This window comes from Oryctolagus cuniculus, chromosome 15, assembly GCF_051225735.1.
Source record: "Oryctolagus cuniculus isolate XC-2025 breed Fujian yellow rabbit chromosome 15, ASM5122573v1, whole genome shotgun sequence".
Classification (NCBI taxonomy): Eukaryota; Metazoa; Chordata; class Mammalia; order Lagomorpha; family Leporidae; genus Oryctolagus; species Oryctolagus cuniculus.
Genome location: NC_142881.1, coordinates 26,425,260 through 26,435,842, shown reverse-complemented (window position 1 = coordinate 26,435,842; position 10,583 = coordinate 26,425,260). Strand labels below are relative to the sequence as shown.

The following is a 10,583-nucleotide window of genomic DNA, read 5'->3' as shown; positions in this document are numbered from 1 at the left end:
CGGGGACTGCTCCAGATCTCCAGATGGCTGGAGCCTGGGGTCCCCTGAGGCCGGCGCCTGGAACTGACCGGTGACTGGGGAATTCGGGAAGGCGGGCTTCTGGTACTTCAGGAATGCTGGAGAGGGGAATCCCAGGGACAGGCTGGACGGCCTCCAGGGTGCACGGGGTGACCCCGACCCCTCTCAGCTCTGCAGTGGCTCCTGAGGGTGGGCCTGCTGAGCGGCCCCCTGCTGCACGCCCCCCCCCCCAGCTGGGCTTGTCCAGCACGGGGGTGAGGGCAACAGGACCAGTGTATATTTACTTGCTTGGTTGAGACCTTACAGGTGCCACACACAGCCCCAGATCCTTCCCCAAAAGTTACCTCCCGGGGCTGGCATGGCCTGCAGTGCCGGCATCCCATATGGACACTGGTTTGGTTCCCGGCTGCTCCACTTCCAACCCAGCTCCATGCTAATGTGCCTGGGAAAGCAGTAGAAGATGGCCCAAGTCCTTGGGTCCCTGCACCCACGTGGGAGACCTGGAAGAAGCTCCTGGCTCCTGGCTTCATCTGGGGACATTTCCCCCTCCCCTCAAATAAATAAATCTTTAAAAAACAATAAAAATTATCTCCCTATATGCTCACCACAATCCTGAAAAAACAGGTCTTTTAATATCCATTTCACAAACAGACACACTGAGGCACAGAGAAGTCGGCCACTTGCCGTAGGGCCTCAGCCCTGCTGATCTTGCCCTTTCCTCCACAGGGGGTGGGGGTTGCTGTGAAGGTGAGAGGGCCCTCTGCATCCCTGTCTCCTGCTCCTCCATGAAGACAATCCCCCACCCCAGCCCGGGCTCAGAAAGCAAAAAACCTATCAGCCACCTGCTGCGTGCGTGCCCTGTGCTCCTACACACAGCAAGCCCCTGAGCTAAGTGTCCTTATCCCCATCACACAGATGAGAACACGGAGGCCCAGAAAATGAAGCAGTCGGCCCAGGGACACGGTTTGCCAGCTCTCTGGGGTCTGGGCTGTTCTCTCTCTGGGCAGCTCCTCCCACCATCTCCACCCCAGGGCATAGCCTCCTCCAACAACGGAGTTTGGTCAGTTTCTGTCTCTGGCTTCCCAAGCCCCAGAGATGTCCGACTTCCCCCGAGACACGGATGTGAGATGGGTATCAGGGTGGGCTCCAGGGACCCCCTCCATGGAAGGCCTTTCTGCTCAGTGCTAAATAAATACACAGTCCACCTTGACAGTGGTCCCATGGCCCCCGTGGTATCCATACCCCCCCAGGCACTCCCCTAGTTCTGGCCTCCTGGCTGTTATGTCCACTGGGCCCACTCAGCCTCCCTCGGGGGCTCCAGTCAAAATCAGGAGAGGGTCAGGTGCCCTCCCACTGCCTGAGCCCTGAGCAAACATCCCAGACAAGAAGGGGCAAAGCTGGCAGCTCTAGAGTGGCCTGGGGGAGCTGGGTGGGTGGGGGTCCTCCTTCCCCGTGCCCCCAGGGCAGTTCTGAGGCTTCTGATACTGCTCCGGGCCCCCCTGCCCCAGGGCCACAGGCCGTGTCACGGCTGGAAGCATGCGGTCCTCTGCTGGCTCCCAGCTTCCTCCTCCGATGGGTGGGCGGGTGCCTGGACACACGGGTCTGCTGTGGGGCTGACGGCCCAGCACAGCGGCTGGTGCGGGGTCTATGGGGCTGTGGGCCACGGCTCACACTTTGCTAAAGTAGGTGGCCACCTCCCTTCGTGGGGGCCGGGGCCCGCCGCCAGCCCAGCCGTTGCCCACCAGGGGCTCCTCGTGGCCCAGACGCAGGGGAGGTTTGCATTTGTGCCAGCTGGCGAGCAGCCTGTTCATGGTGCCCTGGTCGGTGATGCCCCGCAGCTTCTCCCTCTCCTCCTCAGGGCCGTCGGGGGGCGTGGGGGCCGCCGAGGTGCTGGGGGCTGTGGCCAGCACCCCGTGCGTGTGGCCCAGCTCCAGGTCATGGTTCATGGCCTCGAAGAACTGCTGGATGCAGACCTTGGCGAAGGCCTTGGCGTGCTCCGTGCACGTCTCATCGAAGAGCTTGCGCTCGATGTCGATGTAGTGGGACCAGTACTTGCTCTTGAGGAAGGCGGCCTGGGTGAAGCAGGGCCGCACAGAGCGCACCAGGAACGCCAGCAGCGTGGTCAGCAGCACGAAGGACCAGCCCAGGGCCTGCGGGGACAGGGAGCCACAGTGGGTGCCCACCTCCTGCCTCCAGCCCTGGCCAGACCCCCAGAGCAGCCTCTATGCTAGGGCCTTTAGAGTGGAGAGCGTGGACTGGACAGGTGAGTTCACCTGTAGACCTCCATTTCCCCATCTGTAAAATGGGCATAGGCATATACCCACTTCATGGGAATGCGGACATGAGTGATACATCAGCCATGGCTGACCACTCAGGGCATAAGGAGTTAACTGGGCAGACCCTGGAGTGAGGCTGCTTGGGTTTGGACCCAGTTCTCACAGCTTACTCAGGAGCAAAGCACCTGACTTCTCTGTGCCTCAGTTTCAGCACAGGGCTGCGGATAACCCGTCTCAAGCAGGCGTTGTGAGAACTGAGATGATACACTTTGCACAGTGCCTGGCTTATATTGCTCAGGAACTGTTAGCCATGCTCACTCCACCAGGAAGCCCTCACTGACTGTGCCTCTTCCTCCAGGAAGCCTTCCTTGCCTGCTGTAGACACAGTGACCCTTCTCCTCTGAGCTCTGGTATTGCCTGCCTGTCATTTACAGATGCCAAATGAGCACCTCCTCCAGGCGGGCTCTCTGCCTGGCCTATGAGGGCCGGAGACGACTCGGATGAGTGGCCCACATCTGTGCTGAAGATCCTAGCTCTGTTGTCAATGAGTGTCCATGGGGCCCCGGGGCAGGCTGGTCCCTGTCTTCCTGTGTTTTAGGCCCTGGCCACACAGAACAGAGTCTGGGCAGCTCAGGAGGAGGGACACACACACGCTAATGCCCAGTGTGGGGCAGGTGAGTCTGAGCAGACATGTAGTGGGGGGCTGCTGAGTGCGTGGTCATTTGGGGGCCACCCCCAGGCTGCTTAACGAGCAAACGTGGGCTGGGGGTTGGGGGGAGACTGGATCCTCTGAAGTTTCAAGTGGAGCTGGAAATGTGATTTTTACGTGAGACGCTCTGCTGTGTAGAACGATACTGATGGATTCTAAAGCTAAATTTAGGGTTCAGTCTCTGGCACGAAAGCAAAGCCTGTCTCTGGGCCAGGCAGCTTGTGACCTCTGCAGACCCCTTCAGCTTATGACATGGTGGTCTCAGGGTCCGGCAAGGCCTGGGTGACCCAGAAGAGAGAGGGCTCGGGTTTGGGAGGGAAGCAGAGTTTGTGTTGGACACTCAGGGTGTGAGTCTCGGGGGGCAGCTGGGTGGCGACAGAGGCTTTGCAGGAGAGAGGTCCTGGCCCAGGAGGGGCCTTCAAGTTGCATGGAGCCGTGCTGGTCCCTCAGCTCCCACTCCCCAACCACGGACATGCCAGCTGGGGCCATTTGCCAGGGAAATGTAGCCAAATGGCCCAGTCACTCACTGGCCTCCCCACGGCTGGGCCTAGAAGAGGAAACGGATGCGAATGCTCCCAGCCCCCAAGCTCAAGCTCAGCGTGGAGGAGGTGGGGTCAGCCCCAGGGACCCCAGGACAGCAGGCAGGGAAGCACAGCACCTGCTCCAGGGGGGCACCTTTTAGCACTCCCCTCCCTGGGACGCCATTGGACAGGAAGCCCTGTTTCCGAGAGGTGGGGGGGCACAGGTCCACCCAATCCCCTCCCCCAGGAGCCCTGGCCTGTGAGGGCACCGGCTCACCTGGGAGATGCAGCGCAGGTAGCGCACGGCCACCTCGCGGGCCAGCAGCCAGTCGCCGTCGTAGATCTCAGGGCAGGGCACCCGGGCCAGCAGGCGGGCAAGCTCGGGGCCGGGCAGGCCGGGCGCCAGGCTGCCATTGCCCAGCACGGTCACGGGCACGGCCGTGCAGAAGGCGCAGAGAAAGCACTTGCCATCCAGCAGTGTGACGGCCACCCAGACGACGGGCGCAATGAGCGCGCGCTGAGCCATGGAGCAGAACATGTAGCGCAGCACGGCGGGGTCCTTGGCCCGGCGGCCCGGCGGCCGCTTCCACTCCTCGGCCAGCATGGACACGTTGTTGTTCATGACCAGGCCGAGCAGGAAGAGCACGAGCGGGGGTGCCAGCAGGATGCCCGCGCTGTAGGCCGCGTTGTAGCCGGGCAGGCAGGGGCAGTTGAAGTCGAAGGCCGAGTACATCTGGGCGCTGGCCAGGGCCATGATGCCGCAGACGCCGTTCATGAAGGACTCCTGGTTGGACTGCAGGAACTGGAAGATCATCCGGAACTTGTCCATCGTGGCCCACGCAGGGCCCCGAGGCTGCTGCCCACCTCACCGCTGCCCCTGGAACCGCCTCCGCTGCCCGCCCGGCCCATGGAGAGCCCACCTCGCGACTCGGGCCCTCCAGGCTGGAACTGGCAGAGCTCAGAGCAGTGGCTGAGGTCACTGTCGCTTCGAGGAAACTTTGAGGCAGGTGCTGGCTGATCCTGTGGGTGCGGCCAGGCGCCTGCCCCGCCCCCCTCTCCCCTCCTTTGTAAGCTTCTCTGTATCCCGACACCTCTGGCCACAAGGGCCACTCCTGATGGGGACCAGCTCTGGGTGGGTGCAGGATGGGTCCAGGGAGGAGAGGACAGCCTTGGATCCAGGCTGGGAAGAAACTGCAGAATGCAGGCCCTGGGGCTCCTCGGAGGCGTGTCTCCCTCCTTCTGCCGGGCCTACCAGGCCTTTCCTTCCTGCTCTGTTGGGCCCCGGGTGTCCTCCATCAGCTCAGAAACGGGGGTGGGGGGCGGTGATGCAATGATGGCTATGGTGGCGGTGGCTGCAGCGGGGTGCCACTGCTGGTGACGTGGTAGCAGTGGGAGACTGTGTTCGTGTGGGCGTGGCATGGAGTCAACTTGGAGTGGGAGTGGGAGCACTCGGATTTCACAGCTGCCGGGCAGGTGCCTTTGTGCCCAGCCTGCCTGGGTCTGCGGGTGTGTCTGTGTGTGGTGGGCTGCCGATGGCAAACCCCACCTCCTCCCTCTGCTCTCCCAGATCAAAAAATAAAGGGGTGGGGTTTTCCATTTGCACTGTGTCTGTGGGAACCAGGCCAGCCCCCCTTACCCCTGCCCATGCATATATCAAAGGGGAGGAGTTTCCAGGGCTCCCTTTGATACCCAGCTCCCCTGGAGGGGCAGGTCAGCTCTAGCTCCGACCAGATGGCTCCTGTCTGCAGCCAGGGGGTGGGGCTGCAGCTGAGGTAGAGCCCAGGTGGGGGTCTCCAGGGACGGGGGAATTTGTGTCCCCCTGACGTGCCTGGGTGTGAGCTTGCTGTGATGACGAGGGCCCATGTGCGTGTCGTGCAACCGCAGCCAGGTCTCCGTGTGTCTGAGCTTGATGGTCCCCGCAGGGCCCGGGGCTGCCCCGCGTGGCACACTGGGACGGGCACCTTACACAGAGCGCCTGACAGCTCTGACAGAGGGGAGGGGAGGGGAGGGGAGGGGAGCTCATACGGTGTGATGGGATGGGTACCTCTGTCCCCATTTTATGAAACTGGGGACTGAGGCTTGAAGAGGTTATCAGCTGAAGGTGGAGGAGTGGCCTCTGAGCCCAGGGTGCTGCTGTGGCTGAATCAGCTTCTCCGATCTCTTAGGCAGTGTGTCATGAATAGGAGACAGCTGGGGAGCAGCCTCATAGGAGGTGGGGCCTTGGGGCAGTCCCCAGGGGGACACACAGGGCTGCAGCAGGATGAAGGATCTGTGTGTGTCCACTGAAGTGCCCACATGTCTGGCTAACAAAGGCCTGGCACACAGCCTGGAGGCAGGGATGGCCTGGGGTGACTCAGGACATGGAAGGGTGGTCGCAGGGCCCCAGGCACATGGCTGCCTGGTCACAGCTACTGTGCTCTTGCAGTGGCGCCCACGCTGGCTGCAGGTGCCTGCTCTGACCACACACGTGAGCTCTGCTTACCTGTAGCAGCTCTGCAGGACACTTGACGCAACACAATTTGACTGGCTTCTAAATCCATCATGCTAGAGGCCAGGAATTTTGGTTGCAGTGCTCACTGAAGTCAAGGGCAGGTGACGTCAGTGAGCATCATTTGAACTGTTATGGTGAAAAGCTCAGCGCGGTGCCAGGCACAGAGCGCGCTCTCGCCACGTCGCCGTAGCATTGCCGTAGTGAGAAGCATCATTTGTGCACCTGAGCTTTAGCAGCGCATTTTGAAAATCTGTGTTCATTTTTTCATGGCTGTTGTAACAAATGACCACAAACTTCGTTGCCCAAAGCAACGTGGTCAGAAATCTCAATCTAGGGGCTGTGTTCCTTCTGGAAGCTCTGGGGGAGCGTCTGATCCTGCCTCCCCTAGGATCCTGAGACTGCCCACACCCCCGGGGCTCTGATCTCCAGTGGCTCCCACCTCTATGTCCACGCCCTGGCTCCCCGGACTCCAGTGTCCTGCCTCTGCCTTGCAGGGAGATGTGGGGGCCCACCCCGACAATTCACAGCAGTCTCCCCGTCTCAGAATCCCTGCCTTCGTCACGTCTGCAGAGCCCCTTCTGTGGCTGTGGAAGGTGGCATAGCCACAAGTCCTGGGGGCTGGGGTGAGCCCGGGGAGCCCGCTATTCTGTCTACACAGGAGGGGTCTTTGCAGGTACATTCAGCAGCACTTGGTGTCTTCTCCACCTCCCCCGGTACCTGCTAGATCCCAAGAAGGTCGTCATAACTGGTCAAACCGGAGCAAACTCACAGTCAGCCACTACTGTGCAATGGGCACAGCCCCCCGCCTCCTGGCCTCAGGGTGTGGTCCTGGGACCCATCTCATCCGCAGGGGTCACATAAAAACAAACTTCAACTCTGACTTCCCCTCCAGCTCGCAGGAGTTAGGGGTGTTATGAAAAGCAGCATGCAAAGGGGGCCGGCCCCAGGACAGCAGCACTGTGCCCTTAGGGAAACGCTCAATTTGCATAGGAGAGGGCTAACCAGCAGCTGCTGGAGACCCAGGGAACAAGGCACGGGTGGAGGCCAGAGCCTAGAGTGAGATAAGGCATCAAGGCAACCCAAGTGGGCCATGCTGTGTTAGCAGACATGCGAGGCCTTTCCCTAAGAAAGATGTAGTGTGCCTGGGTCTGTTTTCTGTTGCTAAGAACACAACACCACAAGGAGTATAAGTCATCAAGAAAATAGGTTGGTGTGTGTGGGGAGCAACATGGACTAGACTGTTACTGGAATCTTAAGACTTATTCTATGCATCTGCTCTCCCACAATATGGCGCTGAGAAGGGAGAAACAGCTTCTACACAGCTGCCTCCAGTTCAACCAATAAACTGTAGGACCTGCTCCTGATTGGATGAGAGCAGCGTACTCGGCGTGTGGGTAGCCGAGTTGGGATTGGTGGAAGAGGACTATAAAGGAGGAGAGAGACAACATGCACCAGGAACATCTATCTGAAGGAACACCTGTGCAGCCCCCAAGAGAGCCGGCCGGCAGTGTGCCACTCCCCCGCGGAAGTGGGGAATGTGGCTAGGGGGAACCGCCCTTCCACGGAGGTGGAAGGGATGGTAGCCAACCCGGGAAGAACCAGCAGCAAACCCAGGAAGGGCCGAGCAGACAGAAGAACAGCTCAGGGTCCTGTGTCGTTCCTCCACGAAGACAGGGAGCGACAGGTGTGGGCTCATGGTTCTGGGCCAGGGTCAAGGGCCACCATCTGGTGACCGCCTTCCTGCTGGCGGTCCTGATGCCTCACAGGACACCACTGGGCTCTGGAGACAGGGAACATGTGAGAGGCCAAGCCAATCTGGCTTTTATAGCAGACTTACTGTCAAGATAATCCAGTCACGGGGCTGGCGCTGTGGCGTGGTGGGTAAAGCCACCACCTGCAATGCCGGCATCCCATATGGGTGCCAGTTCGAGTCCCGGCTGCTCCACTTCCAATCCAGCTCTCTGCTATGGCCTGGGAAAGCAGTGGAAGATGGCCCAAGTCTTTGAACCCCTGCACCTGTTACCGGTGAATGGCAGGGTTCTTGTCTTCACGCAAGAAAGAATTCAGGCGTGAGACAGAAAGTAGTGGAAAGTAAAATAGCAAGGTTTATTAGGGAAGGGATGTCTGTAGGGACGGATGGGCACCTCTCCAGACAGGACCTGAGAGAGAGTGCCCAGTTGCTCGGACTGGGGGAAGAGCGAGGTTGCGTGGTTGAGTGGAATATACCTGGCCAGGCCGGGCGGGCGGCTCGGCATGGAGGCAGAGGACTGAGCACGCAGCCAAGCTGAGGCCAGGGTTTTCAAGGGGATGGGTCTTGCTTCCCCACTTTTGCTCCTCTTGGAACAAAGGATCTTCTGGACGCAAATAGAAAAACTCCTATCTGAGCCCCCCCCCCCCAACAAGTCATCAGAGAAGGGGGAGCCTGACTGGCGTCGTGGTGCCATAGAGGAGCCTTAGAGGAAGGATGGTTATCTATCGAGTAGAAGGGGCTGGGCGTGTCTGAAGTGCAGATACTGGGCTGCACCCGGAAGACCATCAGGCAGAAGGGGCAGGGCAGGATGCAAACACTGGGCCCCTGAAACGCTATCGGGATGACTCTGAGATGCATATGCTGGACCCAAATGTCTCCTTAGGCCTTTGTCACACACACATAAGCTCATATCTGACTTCCTACCTAACACACCCACGTGGGAGACCTGGAAGAAGTTCCTGGATCCTGGCTTCAGCTCTGGCTGTTGCGGCCATCTGGGGAGTGAACGTGGATGGAAGACCTCTCTCTCTCTCTCTCTCTCTCTCTCTCTCTCTGCCTCTCCTCTGTGTAACTCTTTCAAATATATATATATATATATTTTTTTTTTTAAAGGTAACCCATTCACCAGTTAATTAGTTGCATGATTGGATTGAGCAATCTGTGAAAGCATGAAAGCCCGTGCTTGGGAGGGGACAGCCACCTTCAAACCACAGCTTCCTGCCGCGCTCTCCTGCACCAGCTGAGCCGTATTTGGGACAGTATTTTGTGACAAAACCACAGTGCTCGCCAAATAGTGCACATCTCTTCCAATTCCCTAGCTTCTGTTCCAGGGATGTTGGGGCCAAGGGACTAAACTCTGGCACAGAACTTGAACCCCACCCCTGGTCATCATCCCTGCTCTCTCTCCTCCCTGTGAGGCTGACCCTGGAAGCCAGATGTCACCCAGGCCTCTGCACCCCACCCTTCCTCTTCTGCACTTCCTATCTTTCTTTCTCTTTCTCTTTAAAGATTTATTTGAAAGGCAGGGTGGGGGCTGGTGCTGTGGCATAGTAGGCTAAGCCTCTGGGTGTCGGCATCCCATATGGGCACTAGTTCGAGTCCTGGCTGTTCTTCTTCCAGTCCAGCTCTCTGCTCATGGCCTAGGAAATCAGTAGAAGGTGGCCCAAGTGCTTGGGCCCCTGCACCCACGTGGGAGACCCTGAGGAAGCTCCTGGCTCCTGGCTTCAGATCAGCCCAGCTCTGGCCATTGTGGCCATAAGGGGAGTGAACCAACGGATGGAAGACCTTTCTCTCTGTCTCTCTGTCTCTGTCTCTCTGTCTCTGTCTCTCTCTTTGTAACTCTACTTCTCAAATAAGTAAATAAAATCTTAAAAAAAAATGAAAAGGCAGAGTGACAGAGAGAAAGAGAGAGATAGTGAGTTCTTCCATCTGCAGGTTTATTCCCCAGAAGGCCGTAGTGGCTGGGATTGGTCCGAGCTGAAGCCAGGAGCCAGGAGCTCCAAGCCCTGGCTTCTCCTCCCCATCTGACTACAGGATGAAGCCAAGGTCCTGAGCTAACCCCCAAGGCTCCTGCCATCTCCCCCTCCTCATGCAGACCTGGCAGAGATGGGGCTGCAGCCATAGCCCTCGCTAGCAGCATCTGTCTCACCCTGTGTCTCCCAGAAGCAGCTCCAGCCACAGGATGGGATTGGGGGGCTATACCCTGGAACTGGCTGAGGCCCCCAAGAGGGCTGCTCTACTGGGAGGGGAGGGTGTTTAGCAGCTAGGTGGGGACGTCCTACCTGTGTCCCTTACTCCCAGGTGGGGCTGCACCTGCTGCTCCAGGCCTGTCACCCTTGCAGGGATCGGGTCAGATGGTGGTGTGGATGGGCAAGGAGGCTTTGTGGGTTCAAAGCCACATCATCTGGGGCCTGAGGCTGGTGGGGGCTACACGAAGGCTGTTCCGAGCAGAGGACCCAGGCAGGGCTCAGAGCCCTGCGTGGTGGGGCCCTCAGTCCTCCGGCCAGTCTTCAGCTCCTGCCAGCCTGCTCAGTGCACCCTCCCTTGGGCTGGATGTTCCGGGTCATCACCCCATCTCCCCTTCCAGACTGGAAGCTCCACAATACAGGGGTAGGTCTGGCTTGCTCTGGGCGCTCAAGGCATTCGGTTAAGTTCCTGTGTAGTGAGAAAACAAAGCACACTGTGCCCCTTGCTCAAGTCTGTGCCTTTGTTCTTGCTACTTCCTCCCCTTAGGTGCTCTGCACCCACCCCTCATTTCTCTTTCTGCTTGTTGAAACCTTCCCCATCCTTCAAGATCCATTCAGCTAGCGCCTCCACC

General features: G+C 59.1%; 1 protein-coding gene across 1 annotated transcript; it reads right to left on the bottom strand.

Moving 5' to 3' along the window:
• Positions 1 to 628: 628 nt before the first annotated feature.
• CALHM1 (calcium homeostasis modulator 1) lies at positions 629 to 4,537 on the bottom strand. Its single transcript, XM_002718596.4, has 2 exons — positions 3,802 to 4,537; positions 629 to 2,168 (listed from the first exon to the last, which is right to left on the bottom strand). The coding sequence occupies exons 1-2, from the start codon at positions 4,351 to 4,353 to the stop codon at positions 1,686 to 1,688; spliced, it is 1,035 nt and encodes a 344-aa protein (XP_002718642.1). The 5' UTR covers positions 4,354 to 4,537; the 3' UTR covers positions 629 to 1,685.
• Between the last annotated feature and the right edge of the window lie 6,046 nt (positions 4,538 to 10,583).

What these genes read in the sequence shown, in the direction of transcription:
- CALHM1 (XM_002718596.4), bottom strand. Translation starts at nt 4,353, where the DNA reads ATGGACAAGTTCCGGATGATCTTCCAGTTCCTGCAGTCCAACCAGGAG. An exon ending in ACCTGCGCTGCATCTCCCAG is followed by an intron (nt 2,169 to 3,801) that starts GTGAGCCGGTGC and finishes CTGTCCCCGCAG; the next exon opens with GCCCTGGGCTGGTCCTTCGT.